General features: G+C 44.9%; 2 protein-coding genes across 6 annotated transcripts in view; one reads left to right on the top strand and one right to left on the bottom strand.

Annotated features, from left to right (window-relative positions):
* Positions 1–16,023, bottom strand: part of LOC308702727 (tripartite motif-containing protein 16-like) — a 662,678-nt gene that overhangs the window by 442,083 nt on the left and 204,572 nt on the right. The window lies entirely within an intron of this gene.
* Positions 1–16,023, top strand: part of LOC308699335 (CASK interacting protein 2) — an 82,836-nt gene that overhangs the window by 62,121 nt on the left and 4,692 nt on the right. The window contains exons 10-19 of one of the 5 annotated variants that reach the window (XM_081380061.1): positions 1,415–1,509; positions 4,808–4,925; positions 6,229–6,414; positions 7,762–7,839; positions 8,376–8,515; positions 9,392–9,455; positions 14,524–14,618; positions 14,823–14,933; positions 15,032–15,133; positions 15,226–15,361. In XM_081380061.1, coding sequence (XP_081236187.1) covers positions 1,415–1,509; positions 4,808–4,925; positions 6,229–6,414; positions 7,762–7,839; positions 8,376–8,515; positions 9,392–9,455; positions 14,524–14,618; positions 14,823–14,933; positions 15,032–15,133; positions 15,226–15,361 — 1,125 coding nt within the window. Of the gene's footprint in view, positions 1–1,414; positions 1,510–4,807; positions 4,926–6,228; positions 6,415–7,761; positions 7,840–8,375; positions 8,516–9,391; positions 9,456–14,523; positions 14,619–14,822; positions 14,934–15,031; positions 15,134–15,222; positions 15,362–16,023 lie in introns of all 5 variants that reach the window. The other 4 variants (XM_081380060.1, XM_081380063.1, XM_081380062.1 and 1 more) reach the window with 4 other exon arrangements.

Raw genomic sequence — 16,023 nt, 5'->3', positions numbered from 1 at the left:
TTTATTTCAGTTTGTACCGGTGAATATAAATAAATATTTGAAGTCAATGTTTATGAGCCACTCATCTCTGTGCAGCCTTTAAACTCAGGCAGTTAACAGACAGCTCTTGTCATAATGAGCACAGAGACAGGCCCGTCTGCTTTAACCAGAGCTGCTCTATGTGGGCCACATCGCCTCCCTGAACCTCAGTGTTAATTATTGATTCAGCGAGCCTGTCGTGTGTCCGTGTGTCAGCACATTCCTTCCACTGAAAAAAATCACAGAAATGACACGCTGAGAAGTCCAAATGGCGGGATCTCGCTAAACTATTTTTAGGAACATTACGTTTTCTTTGCATTTGTATTTTTATGATTATTGAACAGAAAGTCTCATTAATGAAAGCTGTAAAAAACAAGCAAAAAACATAAATGAAAGCACAAATATATATATATATATATATAATGGGAATATGTGCATACAAATTAAGAAAAAAATACAAATAAATGCACCTAAAAGTGTTTGTCAAAAAACGTAAATAAAACATTTGTAAAATGTAAAAATTCTATACTGTATATATACTTATAAAGTAAGTTTTTATTTTTCTTTGTAAATTTTATAATATTAAACTTTTATCATTTTTTTAAATTGAAATTGAAAATTTGAAAGTGAAAAATTAGGAAAGAATGTTTATTATCATTCAACAGAAATTATCATTAAGGAAAGCAGTAAAAACTAGCAAACACATGAATGAAAGCAATATATATAATGTAAATGTACTGGGGAATATAATGGGAAATGTGATTTAATACATATAATGTACCTAAATGTAAGCTTTTTAAATTTTTTAAATAAAATATTTATCAAATTACACACACACACACACACACACACACACACACACACACACACACACACACACACACACACACACACACACACACACACATACATACATATATTCTTATTTATTTAAATTTTTGACTGAGATATTTGTCATAGCATTTTACATAGTGATAAAATAAGCTTTTTTTCCTTTCAAAATGTTTAAATATTATACTTTTATCATTTTAAAATTCAAAATATACATTTTTATGTATATAAATATATACGTTTTTTGAAAATAAAAATTTGGGGAGGAATGCTTTAAATAAATAAAAAAGTAATGTCAGTAATGCAGAAAAATGTTATGGACCTATACTTTTTTAATATTTCTTAAATTAAACATACATATGAATTACTTTATGTATATGTGTGTGTATCGTTTTTTATTTCTTCCTTTTGATTTAGGTCTGAGTGAGTTTTATTAGACTCTAGTGATGTAGTGTAATGTTTGTGGGATCGTCCAGTGTCTGAACTCTCTGAACTATGTGAACTTGTGGTGTTTTTTATCAACACAGATGTGTGTGTGTGTGTGTGTGTGTGTGTGTGTTTCCAGAAGCTACAGGAGTTCTTCAGGTCAGAGCTCTGAAAGACTTCTGGAATCTACACGACCCCACGGCCCTCACCATACGCGCCGGTGACGTCATCACGGTACGGCTGCTCACATGACTTCATTAAACATTTTCTGTGTCCGAAATCGACCCCATACCCTTTAATAGGGCACTATTTGAAGGGACAGCCATTTTATAGTGGTGTCCGAAACCAGAGTGCACTCATTCAGTGCCACAATGCACCGCAATAACAAGTGTACAACCGATGTACGCTCAATGGCTAGAGAATACCCATAATGCACTATGAGAGTCAAGCGCTGAATGAATTCCCGCGTCTCGCCAGAAGATGGCGTCCGCCGCTGAATCAATCATCCATCCATTTTCCAAACCACGCTGTTCCAGCGTGATATCATGCAGGTATAAATTGTACCTTTTTAATTTGTTATTAAATTGTTTAATTAAAGTTAACATGCTAGTTTCCATGTCAGAGTTCAAGATAAATCTTTTCATTTGCTGCCAGTTTTCCTGTTTCAAATGATTATCATTAACAGCAAGGACAAACGATGCAAAAGCATCAGCCCTTCCGGCGCACTCAGTGTCCGCATTCATTCGCTCGTTTTCTTTCACTCCCTCAAGTGAACTATATTAATGGAGTGATATAGAGGGAATAGTGAATTATGGTATAGGGGCGATTTCGAACACAGCAAACGTGTGTGTTAGACTTTTATTAGACGATTTTGGATACATTGAGAATCACGATTTTTTTGGTTTCAAACCAAAATCACGATTATCCCAAAATTCTGAAAAGACAACTAAACAAAAAACATTTAATCTATTAGAGGTTTTGACGAAATGTTAATTTCTGCAGTCTATGTAAAAAAAAAAAAGATTAACTTGAATTAATCAGTAATTCAATGACTCGCTCGTAAAAAGACTTTACTTGTTTCATTACTGGATGAATCAGCATTTCTGAACAAATCGCTTGAATGAATGATTCAATGACGAATACATTTTTAACAGTCACTTGTCGCCACCTACTGGTGTAACGCTGTAATTGACACACCAAGTTACTTTCGAAGGTGATTACTCTATTTTGATCAGTGTTCACATCCAAACTATAAACTTTTATCCCAGTACTTGAGTGATCATTTGATTCTTTCTGGTTGAAAAGACTGTTTGTGAACCTAATGCCTCTCTCTGGCTCAGTGAATCTGAATGTTCGCTGTGATCGTACTTCTCCAAGGTTTAACAGACATGGTGAATCATTGTCATTTAGGAATAAGATCGCGTGGGTGTTTGAATCGAAATCAGTGTTTGCTTGTCTTAAAGATGCTCTAAGCGATGTTGGGTGACGTCACTTCTTGTTGACGATCAAAGTATTGTCAAACAAAACGGAGGCTAGCTCGACCCTCCCTCCTCCCCCTCCCTTCCGTGCTTCCTGAAACAGGCTTTTCCAATGTAAATTCGGGACTTTGCGCATTCCTTCTCCTTTTCCCTCTTCTTTGCTATTTGTTCATCAGAATGTCGTCTCTTTGGTCGTGTGTCGGCCATATCAAAATTCAAGAGAATATAATTCTAACGTTAGTCGTTGTCTAGGACATCTCTCCTCTAGCTAACTTCCCTCTTCATGCTTCTCTCTCCTCCACTCCCCACCCCCCCCTTCACGTGCACGCGCACTAACCCCCCCACCCCCCACCCCCAAATCATTCTTGTCGGTTATTGGCTGGACACTGTTTGTTATGTTTCGTGGTCCAGGCTGGGCCAGTTTGTTTTTGTTGCCGTTTGTGGAGCCTGGGCTGTCTACAGAGACCGCGATTTTTTACAGTGTGTTCAGGGGCCGGTTTCACAAAGATAGACTTTGACTATGGCTTAGATATAGTAGATAGTCAGACTTCAGATAGACATCTAAATCAGACCGTTTTACAAAGTACTTAAGACTCTGACTATCTTAAGTAGGACTACACTGCAATGCATTCTGGGTAAAATAAGACACTTTTCAAAACAAAAAACATGGCGGATCGAGTAAGCGCATTCAACCGCTCAGTGCAGTTTACCCCTGCGGAAAATATGTGTTTGTTGGAGGAGTATAAATGACGGAGTATGTTTTTATGTTTCCACTGTTCGATCGCGCCCGTGCCATCTCTCTCTCTGACACACACACACACACACACACACACACACACACACACTTCAGCATTGCAATCTTGACATCACAGCCTGTTATTATGCAGCGTTCACACAAAACGCGAATAGAGCGTCAAATTCGCGTCTATCGCGTCTAGTTCGACGCTTGAACATTTTGAATCCATTCGCGCGTCCAAGGCGAATAGGACGCGCGTATAAAGCGAGCGTTAGAAGCGAAATAGACGGTTGAACAGTCACGGTGTATTGCCCGTGGCATTTGCGTATGAAAGGGAGCGCGTCGATCGTTGCTCGCGTTGACTATGTAACGGCCCTAACAGTTACAAGGACATTTTACTTGGGAATGTAACGTTAGTAACAAGAAGAAATGTTTAAATTATGAGCCATTTTCCCTTTTCTTTTGGCAGTTTGTAATGTAACTGATTGTTACTGCTGGTTGCCAAGGTAACATAGAGTCTTAGACCTAAGTTAGCCTGGGGGTAAGGTGGCTAATTTTTTTGGTCTAAATTAAGTCAGTCTTTATTTTTGTGAAACAGTCTAACTTGCATTAGACTGTCTATGAGCAAATTTTAGACTTGTCTAACACAATAGACCGGTCTAAAATAGCTTTGTGAAACCGGCCCCAGGGGACAGGCAGCTAGCGGATAGTGAGGAGATGTTTGCTGTATGTGACAAAAACAATTTCAGCCTAAAAAACGCGTGACATTGCTTAGAGCCCCTTTAAGTGCTATAGCAAACCCCTGTGTTTCCTGTTAAACTGGCCAGTCTCTTGAACTAGCGTTTCAGAAGCAGTTTCTGACTTGAACTCTGTCAGGAGGCCAGATTTTTCTCTCTCGTTCTCCTTCCACTGAGTTTTAACGGCTCTTTCTGTTTCATCGCCTTGTGTTTTTAAAACGCGCTAAAGATAAACTTTGTGAACTCGAACCAACGCAGATTTTCACACAGCATTGTTTCACAGGAAATGGTGGGCAGAAAATAAGAAGGGTCGTTTACTGGAGGGTTTGGAGATGTATTTTCGTGAGCTGCTGTAATGTTGTCGGGCCTGCAGCTTTTGTATGCTTGTAAGCGTTTACTTAGGGTGGGAGGCTGGTGTCATGTTATCTAACTTTCAAAAGCTTTCAGATCATTCATTGTCTCTGAACTCCCGACCTCCTCCTCTGTTTTGACTGGTTGTCAAGGACGTGGAAAACTGCTGGATTAAAAATCAGATGAGGTCAATGTGACGTCAGTGTGTTCTGCTGTGTTGTGATTGGCAGGTGATAGAACAGCATGTGGACGGACGCTGGAAGGGCCACATTCATGACACCCAGAGAGGAACGGACCGAATCGGCTACTTCCCCCCCTCCATAGTTGAGGTCATCAGCCGACGCTCAGGTACAATCATAACCTGAATTCTGATTTGGTTGTCCTTCTTAACTATCATTTTTGGAGCTTCACAGCCTGTGGTCACTATATTTTTTCATTTTAGGGATTTTATTACAACCATTAACCCCACAAATAACAGTGTTTGCTTTCCTGAATCAATAACATGCTGACTTCTACAACCTAGGCGTGTCTCTGTCTTCCATCCCACTGCTTCCCATGTAATAAATGGCTGTGTCCGAAAGCTGAAAAACAATGCCTCCGCAGGCGGCATACGGAAGTAGGAAGGCAAGAAGGCACGTCCAAATCCAGTGATCGTGTCGCATCCTGTTTTTTAAAGACTGCCTTTGATATTGAGAAAAAATATTGAAAAATTAATATTGCAGTAATTAAATGTGCAGTGTGTAGATTTTAGCGGCATCTAGCGGTTCGGATGCGAATTGCAACCAACGGCTCAGCCCACCGCTCACCCCTCCCATTCGAAGAAGCTACGGTGGCCAAAACAGGACAAACAAGTCGTTGTCTGAGACAGCAGAGTGTAGTCAGTCAAGCAACAAGGTTTCTTTACGAAGATAAAATAAGAAATTATATTTAACTGATTATTCAGTAAAACGATATGTTATAGCTAAGATTTCTGCCGTCGTCTGACTTCGTCTGGCTGCATCATGTTTTCTTTTCTGTGCCGACGAAGATTGGCGCTCTGTCAGCTCTTAATAATACGTGTGGTCCTTCATTTGTTACAATTTCACTTCTAACGTTACTACTACTACTTCTTCATGCATATTCAACATAGTGACGGTGCAAGTAGCCTCTTAAAACACCAGTGAAGAAGAAGAAAAACAACAAAGTGACGAAACGCGCTCCGTCGAAAAGTTTGTCCATTTAGGGTTTCTGTAGAAACATGGCGGCTCAAAATGATGACTTAACGTGTCAGGGGCCCCTGTGCTGTATGTAGATAGAAATGGCTTATTCTAAGGTAATAAAAACGGTTCGTTTTGTAAGGTCTTCATACACCACTCAAAACATAGTTATTATAATGCATTTCTGACAATAAATCCTCATAAATTTTACACACTGCACATTTAAATCTTCGCTTTGTTATCACCAAAGCTCGCTCTGTTTATTTGTCGATTATTAAACCATTATGCTTGCTCATTCTGTCCGAAATGAGGTACCTTCGTGCGCAAACGCTGCCTTCAAGGTCATTGTCTGATCAGTCAGCTGCCTAAGCGTTCGGACGCAGCCAGTGTTCATCTCTAACCTCCATCCGCTTGCGTTAACCCTCTGCTCCTGTCATGTGTGTGTTGTCCTGTAGGGGGCACCCTGTTACGACACACCTCTATGCCCTCCCAGAGGCAGCAGCTGCTCTCCAGGTCCGCCCTCAGTCCCAGCTTGAGTCTGAGCGGGGGCGGGACCCTTCAAACCGACGACTCCTACAGTCTGTACACCCCTAACCCACACCTGGCCCTCCCCCACACCAACGGTCTGAGCACCAATCCAGGTATAGCACTCGCACCCACCTCTAAGGGTGCTTTCTCACCAACGCCCTGTTTCCACCCCATATTAAGATGCGTTTTCAGTGATCCGATCACTAGTGGTGAGCTGAGACGCATACTGTTGCGCGAGTGCCACATGCAAATATGAATACTATCGACTGAATGATCTTATGTGGCTGTTCATAATGCATTTGACTACATGAGTGGCTAAACTACAAAAGCAAACTGGTTGAATGTGCTTTCAAATACCTCTGAGTCTGAAAGTGGTCTAAAGCGGACAAGCTCAAAATGTTTTAGACCCCGTTTACACCTTTTTTCTTAATACCATATATATATATATATATATATGTGTGTATAAATGGTTTATATATTAAATAAAGTGGTGAGGCCTATTTCTTTAATAATACAGTTAAAATTAGGCTATTTTAAAGTTAATTGTTTTGTTTAATTGGTTAACATGCTTTAATAATGCTAAAAAATAAATAAATAAATAAACATTATTTTGCAGTACCTCTATTCCAAATCTGTCTGAAACCCTTTATTTTTTACTTTATTTAGGTGTGTTTAGGCAAAGTTGAAGCTGTTATAAACAAATCTTAACCACCACTGGTAATTTCATCCATTTTCATTGCTTTTGCATCCAAACACAGTTCACTGAAGCATCACCTTCTTTCTTTGCGCATGCCTTTTGGTGGGCATTATGCTAATATTTCACATTGTGACAATTTGTGGGAGACTATGAGCTTTGTAACTGTGCAGATCTTACACATGCACAGAGACATTACACACTAAAGGAAAACATTAAAATGCAGCATATGCATTATCTTATTATTATTTTAATATGTGAACAAAACAGTACAACTAAAGCAGATAGTTCTGACTCTAAATTCTGATTGGACGAGCCACATACGAAGCTGTAAAATGGCCGATATACAAATACCTTTGAATGCTATATTAATGTTGCAGGTTTGCGATGTTGCCCATACATCTTGTATTTCCCATTGCTCTCACTTATAAATAACAGAAAGTCCTGACATGTCCTACCCTACAAAAAGCTGCACAAAAATATCTACAGCAATATAAATGGTGTATTAAAATGTCTCTAACATTAACGTAATATTTATAGCCGGTAAGTGTTCTCAATTTATTGGGCAGTTAAGTCAAACGGTTGGTTTTGGACCCTGGGGGTTCTCTTGGTGATTCTCCACGACTGATATAGTACAAGCACTATTTTTGCATTATAAACAGTGGCACACACTCATCTGAAGGCCCTGATTTGGGACGCACACCCACATTACCCTCCCCCACCAGACTGAGGCCAGTGGCCCAAAAAAAGTGTTTGTGTCCGCTAGGTGGGCCTCCCGGCAGTCTGTCCCAGCACATAAGCCCCAGCATGGAGGACGTGTGGGTTTTGCGGAACTCCTGCGCTGGTAAGAACCGCTGCACTCCCCTTTCGCTGAAACGCTCCTCCTCTGCGCCCCCTAGTGGCTGTCGCCCCCCCTCCCTGCTGCAGACAGACCCCCTGATTGGCTGGCTTAACGGACGCCACACAAACCCAGCCGGTGTGTCCGTCTGTCCAGATGCCAATTCCCTGTTAGCGTACTGTGAACCCTCCCGCTCCCGTAGCAGACCATAGGTTGTGTGCTGTCGTCTGTTAACCCCATCACCACATGCCTGTGGCTTTGCCCTGCTCCCCCCACCCCACCCTGCCTGCTGCTTGAGTAGAAATCCAGTGGGTACGGTGTCCTCACGGCTGTGGAGTGGCACACTGGCATGGCAGTGCAGACGGCCGCTGTGATGCCATAGCCCGCGGGCATGTCATGATTGCAGTTACTCATTTGACTAACGCCTCCGTCTCTCTCTCTCTCTCTCTCTCTCTCTCTCTCTCTCTCTCTCTCTCTCTCTCTCTCTCTCTCTCTCTCTCTCTCTCTCTCTCTCTCTCTCTCTCTCTCTCTCGATTTCGCAGCAGGGGACAGGAACAGTGTGGGCAGCACTGGCAGTGTGGGTAGCACTCGCAGTGCAGGCAGTGGCCAGAGCACAGAAAGCAACAGCGCCCCCAATGGACCACAACAACACCAACACACCACCAACCCTGACACCAGCAAGGTAACCATGATGCTTAGAGAGAAAGACAACCCTAAGGCTGAATCCGCAATCGCCCCCTATACCCTCATATAGGGCATTATTCGAGGGGGCATCCATTTGTAGTAGTGTCTGAAACCATAGTGGACATTATTGAGTGCACTCATTCAATCCCACATTTCAACGCAAAAACGTGTGTACTGCCAATGTACGTTCAAATTTGCTCCCTCGTTTTCATTCACTCCTTCAAGTGAACTGTATTAGTGGACTAATGCAGGGAATAGGGAGTGAGGGTTTAGGGGGAGATTTCGGATTCAGCCTAAGAGTATTGAGAGATAGTGAGTGATAATGAAATTTGTGAAATTAAATAATGAAATGTGATATTGAAATTGATAGAGCAAATAAAAATTTTGGTGATCATCTCAAAGTGCTAATGTTGCTATTTTAGCAGGTAAAATGTTTTGTTCCAGTTCAAATAATCAGTGTATTTTTTCTTTTCTTTGTACACATAACTATGATGAAATTCAAAAGTCGGCACATCACAGCTCCAAAAATGCATCCGTTTTGTTAAATTCCCACTTTGAAAGGTTTTGGAAGCCATGACTCTTCTTCACAGCATAATGAACAATAAAAGTCAGCTCTTATATGCCCAATTAAAAACACTTGGCACAAATTAAACCAGTGACCAACCCTACTTTCATACCGGACATCCAGTAATCACAAATGGTTGAAAAGTTTGTGGAAATTCATTGGTTAAAAATTTTGGGAACTCTAAAAGTAAATATTGCTACTGGCTATAAAAAGCACCAATTCCTGTTATTTTCTGGTAACAAACCCTTTTAGTTTCAATGCTTGGTGTTTTTTTTGTTTTTTTTTTACATTTTCTCTCATTTTACACAGGCGGCGCCCTCTGCTGTGGATTCACTACAGCCAGACCAAAACAAACATCCCGACGCATCCACAGGTAATGAGCTACCTGGGACATGTTTACTGTGTGCATCTGTATACAGCTTACGTTTGCCTTGTCCAAATACCCACACTTGCGGTCTTTGCACTTGACCACTTGTCTACTTGCATGACGTATTTCCTCTAATTGGCCCAAGTGTTCAAGTAGGCGTAAAGACTGCAAGTGTGTGTAGAACTTTTGATTACTCGCTGGGACACACTTATAGTCTTGCAAAAAATTGAAGTGTTTACATTGCTTTTATTTATTATATTTTCAATACTTTGCATTTTTTAAATAACATGTCTGTTCAGTAGTCGCTATGTATCTAACAGAAGACACAAATTTAAAATTAAGTGATAAAAACAGTTGCAAATGTTGTAGAAAATAGACACATACCATACTCATCTTTGCACCAATAAAATGTGCAACACTTTATGTTTTTACTACCAAATTATATGTATCTAATTCATTTAAATTACAATGGAATGTTTTCCTTGACGTCTCGCGATGTTCGTTCGAGTTCCCGAACATAATGCATGATGGAAAACGCTTAGCCTCTTACGCTTAGAGATGGTGTGGGCTTAGTGTGCATTAAGGGCACTGCACTTTGGCATTTTTAAGACATGGGACACTCTTGCGCACTTATTTCCTGTCGCGTGCACGTGCTCTCAAGTGGCCAAGACTGTCACGACACACACACAGGGAATTAAAGATCCAAAAGCAGTTGATTTATTGGGGAATCCGTACTCACAAACAGTCCATGCAGGGGTCAAAACCAGAGAAGCAATCCAAAAACAAGAACAATACCAGACAGGCAGGAAGGCAGTACTCAAAAGTGGTGTGATCTAAGACAAGGACTCCGTAACACATACAAAAACAGACAGGATTTTATACACAGGGAACTAACAATGAAACAGGGAACAGCTGAAACAATGATGACGGAGAGCTGAGTGTAATTAACAGTGATTGGTACAGACAAGGATTGTGGGGAATGTAGTTCAATATGTGGATGACACCGTGAGGAAGGAGGACATCTAGTGGTGACCCAAGGAACATAAACCAGACACTGTGACATAACCCCCCCTCTACGGAGCGGCTACCAGACGCTCCAAGACATAACAAAAAACAAAACCCAACAAAAGTCCAGGAGGAAGGTGAAACGGTGGAGGATCAGGGGGAGGGATGGAGGGCCAGGACCATGGAGGGAAACGGGGACAGGGAGTGACAGTTCATCTGGCGGCCAGGGCGGAGCAGACAGTCCACCGGGCGGCCAGGGCGGAGCAGACAGTCCACCGGGCGGCCAGGGCGGAGCAGACAGTCCACCGGGCGGCCAGGGCGGAGCAGACAGTCCATCGGGCGGCCAGGGCGGAGCAGACAGTCCATCGGGCGGCCAGGGCGGAGACTTTGCCTCGGGCGGCCAGGGTGGAGACTCTCCCTCGGGCGGCCAGGGCGGAGACTGTCCCTCGGGCGGCCAGAGCGGAGACTGTCCCCCGGGCGGCCAGGGCGGAGACTGTCCCCCGGGCGGCCAGGGCGGAGACTGTCCCTCGGGCGGCCAGGGCGGAGACTGTCCCTCGGGCGGCCAGGGCGGAGACTGTCCCTCGGGCGGCCAGGGCGGAGACTGTCCCTCGGGCGGCCAGGGCGGAGACTGTCCCTCGGGCGGCCAGGGCGAAGACTGTCCCTCGGGCGGCCACGGCGGTGAAGACCCCTCGGGCGGCCAGGTTGGTGAAGACCCCTCGGTCGGCCACGGCGCAGGAACTGGAACAGACACCAATGGCTCAGGAACTGGAACTACTGGAACTGGCACCACCGGCTCAGGCACTGGAACTACTGGAACTGGCACCACCGGCTCAGGCACTGGAACTACTGGAACTGGCACCACCGGCTCAGGCACTGGAACTACTGGAACTGGCACCACCGGCTCAGGCACTGGAACTACTGGAACTGGCACCACCGGCTCAGGCACTGGAACTGGCACCACCGGCTCAGGTTCAGACACAGACACAGACACAGACCAAGACACAGACACAGACACAGGCTCAGGAACAGACACAGACACAGACACAGACACAGACACAGGCTCAGGCACAGACACAGGCTCAGGCACAGACACAGGCTCAGGCACAGACACAGGCTCAGGCACAGACACAGGCTCAGGCACAGACACAGGCTCAGGCACAGACACAGGCTCAGGCACAGACACAGGCTCAGGCACAGACACAGGCTCAGGCACAGGCTCAGGCACAGACACAGGCTCAGGCACAGACACAGGCTCAGGCACAGACACAGGCTCAGGCACAGACACAGGCTCAGGCACAGACACAGGCTCAGGAACAGACACAGGCTCAGGAACAGACACAGGCTCAGGAACAGACACAGGCTCAGGAACAGACACAGGCTCAGGAACAGACACAGGCTCAGGAACAGACACAGGCTCAGGAACAGACACTGGCTCCGGCTCAGGAACAGGCACAGGAACAGACACTGGCTCCGGCTCAGGAACAGGCACAGGAACAGACGCTGGCTCCGGCTCAGGAACAGACGCTGGCTCCGGCTCAGGAACAGACGCTGGCTCCGGCTCAGGAACAGACGCTGGCTCCGGCTCAGGAACAGACGCTGGCTCCGGCTCAGGAACAGACGCTGGCTCCGGCTCAGGAACAGACGCTGGCTCCGGCTCAGGAACAGACGCTGGCTCCGGCTCAGGAACAGACGCTGGCTCCGGCTCAGGAACAGACGCTGGCTCCGGCTCAGGAACAGACGCTGGCTCCGGCTCAGGAACAGACGCTGGCTCCGGCTCAGGAACAGACGCTGGCTCCGGCTCAGGAACAGACGCTGGCTCCGGCTCAGGAACAGACGCTGGCTCCGGCTCAGGAACAGACGCTGGCTCCGGCTCAGGAACAGACGCTGGCTCCGGCTCAGGAACAGACGCTGGCTCCGGCTCAGGAACAGACACCACTGGCTCCGGCTCAGGAACAGGAACAGACACCACTGGCTCCGGCTCAGGAACAGGAACAGACACCACCGGCTCAGGAACAGAAACAGACACCACCGGCTCAGGAACAGAAACAGACACCACCGGCTCAGGAACAGAAACAGAAACCACCGGCTCAGGAACAGACACCACCGGCTCAGGAACAGACACAGGCTCGACAGCGGCCATCTTGTCAGGGGACACAGGCTCGGCAGGTGTGACGTGAACAGGCTCGGCGACGGCCATCTTGTCCGAAGACACAGGCTCGGCAGGTGTGACGTGAACAGGCTCGGCGGCGGCCATCTTGTCCGAAGACACAGGCCCGGCAGATGTGACGTGAACAGTCTCTGGCTGGGCAGATGTGACATGAACAGTCTCTGGCTGGGCAGACGTGACGGATCGCTGGGGTGGTGCAGGCAGTGCGAGCAGCTCGGGCGGGGCCAGTAGAGCATGACGTCTGGGTGGTGCGGGCAGAGCAAGACGCCTGGGCGGTACGTCAGGGACGGTAGTCACCTCCGGGATGGTCTCCGTGTTAGGAGCCACCGGACTCGGGATCACTGGAACAGGGACCACCGGAACAGGGACCACCGGAAATGGGATCACCGGAACAGTTACGGAGAGAGCCTTTCTCCTCCTCCTGTGTTTTGGTGCCACTTGACTCTGGACCACCGGAACTGGGACCACCGGTACTGGGACCTCCGGCACTGGGACCACCGGCACTGGGACCACCGAAGTCGGGACCACCGAAGTCGGGACCACCGGAATCGGGACCACCGGACTCGGGACCACCGGACTCGGGACCACCGGAAGCAGGACTGGAGTATCCCACTGGCTCCGATGCTGAAGATAGCTGGTAAATCCCCAAAAATCCAGGATCTCCAGCCCCTTCATCTCCCACCCAGGCAATGGGTCATCCAAACAGACATTGAAGAATTCCTTCAATGCCGAGTCGTTGTACTCCAACCCTCTAGAGAGGGTCCAAAACCTTTGGGCCAGACATCCCACCGGCTGGCCCTGCTGGCGTAGGTCCATTAAGTTTTGGACCCGTCCCCTCCTCTCCTTCTCCGTCTTGGGGGGAAGGATACGAAACCCCATACTGCTGGATCTATGTTTGTGACGGAGTCCTTCTGTCACGACACACACACAGGGAATTAAAGATCCAAAAGCAGTTGATTTATTGGGGAATCCGTACTCACAAACAGTCCATGCAGGGGTCAAAACCAGAGAAGCAATCCAAAAACAAGAACAATACCAGACAGGCAGGAAGGCAGTACTCAAAAGTGGTGTGATCTAAGACAAGGACTCCGTAACACATACAAAAACAGACAGGATTTTATACACAGGGAACTAACAATGAAACAGGGAACAGCTGAAACAATGATGACGGAGAGCTGAGTGTAATTAACAGTGATTGGTACAGACAAGGATTGTGGGGAATGTAGTTCAATATGTGGATGACACCGTGAGGAAGGAGGACATCTAGTGGTGACCCAAGGAACATAAACCAGACACTGTGACAAAGACCGCAAGTGTGAGTATTGGGACACTTAGCCATATTCGCACGAAACTAAATTAAATGAATGCATGCAAAACATTGGTGCACAAACGGTAGCTCAGGTTGGTCAAGAAACACATAAGGAGAAGTGTTAATATAATGCTACATTACACCATGTTGTAATTACTGTAATTTTGAGATGACAACGTGATTTTCTACTCTGAATGTCATTTGTTGTCATTTGACTGGGAGTTATGCATTTCTATGGCAAGACTATCAGGTGGTAGAGAGGTCACATGGTACAAGTAGGAGCTCTCCGAAAATTCCAAACTTAAGTTGTAATACGAGTTCTACAAGGACGTGAGTGCTTTTTACAAGTAGAAGTCTTGTAATTACTGTAATTACGGCATGGCGTGCACCTTAATACAATATAGGCAATTACAGACATTCACATTCTTACTGGATTCAATTTCTCAGAGGACCGTTGAGTTGGCAAAAAACATTAGGTAATTTGGTAACTCTAAAAAACATTTAAAACCTCCAGCTGATTCAAAGACATTGAAAATGCTGTTTGGTAAATCCGTCTGAAAATAATAGCGTGAGTATGTGTGTTGTTTTTGAAGGAGTTCCTCGCAGACCTGTGCTGCCCACACAGAGGGCCGTAGAGCAGGGTTTCTCTCAACAGTTTGTGCGTCCTCATCAGCTGCTAGAGGGAAAGGTCAGAAAACACCATTACAGTGCACAACACCAACCTGAACATATTTTGATATTGCAAATTACCAGTAGAACTACAGCTTGCTCTGCAATTGGTTTTGTACACAGCAGAATTAGTGATTAAAAGTTTCATATAACAGCATAATTCTCTCCTGCATTATGTTTGCTCTCCTGCCTTCATGTCATGTCATGTCTTCAACACTGTTAGGATGCAGAGGCTATATATCAGTGGCTGAGTGAGTTTCAGTTGGAGCAGTACACTACAAACTTCCTCAACGCTGGCTATGATGTGCCTACAATCAGCAGAATGACCCCAGAGGTACGATCAGAGCGCCAGTTAACTTGAAGAGAGACGCCGTTCGGTCTCATTGCCGTAGGTAGGGTTGATATTGATTGAGAATTCTGCCTATTTTTCAGGATCTCACGGCTATTGGTGTGACTAAACCAGGTCACCGTAAGAAGATTTCCCTGGAGATCGGCAACCTCAGCATTCCAGAATGGCTCCCAGAGTACATACCAGTAAGTCACTGTAATTTATAGCTTGTATGCATACATGTGTGTCTATGGCGTTGTCTTCAGTTCACTCACAGTCAAATCTCTTCTCTTAGCAGGATCTTGGAGAGTGGCTGAGTGCCATAGGCCTGCCTCAGTATCATAAGAAACTCTCGGAGAACGGCTATGACTCGATAAACATTGTCCGAGATCTCACGTGGGAAGATTTACAGGAGATTGGCATCACCAAACTAGGTGAGCTTAACTTAAACACAGAACTTAAGTGCATTGTATAGTTATTATACAGGGTTAGCAAAGTCAAAGAATAACAGGGAATGTTAAAATTGTGTGTTCTTGTTGAGCTGTTTTAAATAATTAATTTTTTAAATACAGCTCTTGTGTTTTAAACTAAAACCTGATTTTAAACTAAAGCAATGTCCTCTTTTGAGTCAGTTCTTTACATTGAGTAGGTCGAACTTGTTCACACTGGTTTGGATGATTATTATGGTCAGAATTTGAATTGTGAATTTGATTGTCTAAAAACCATTACCCCATGGTCATAAACGATTGAAGACACCATTTAAAATTGCTGGAAATACATGGGTCAAAAAGTGTGGGAACCCTGCAAATACTTTAACCTCTAAGTTAAAATTGTGTGTGTATATATATATATATATATAGCTGCTGGGTAGATTTTCCTGTTTTTGTTCTTACCTTGACTATGGCATTTTCAAGTCAAAATTTCTAGTTCAAGGTTTCTAGTTCAAGGTTTCACTTGGTTTCTATTCCTGCAGCAACATACTATGTTGACCGGTACACATTTAAATCCGATTAATTCAGTTTCCTATGACTGATGATCCAGCATCAGATATGCCCTGAGATTGTATAGGGTCACACAGCATTCTCACCTTTGATGT

This window comes from Scardinius erythrophthalmus, assembly GCF_964197995.2.
Source record: "Scardinius erythrophthalmus genome assembly, chromosome: 1".
NCBI classification, from domain to species: Eukaryota; Metazoa; Chordata; class Actinopteri; order Cypriniformes; family Leuciscidae; genus Scardinius; species Scardinius erythrophthalmus.
The sequence above is the reverse complement of the archived record's forward strand: the minus strand, read 5'-3'. Positions and strand labels throughout refer to the sequence as shown.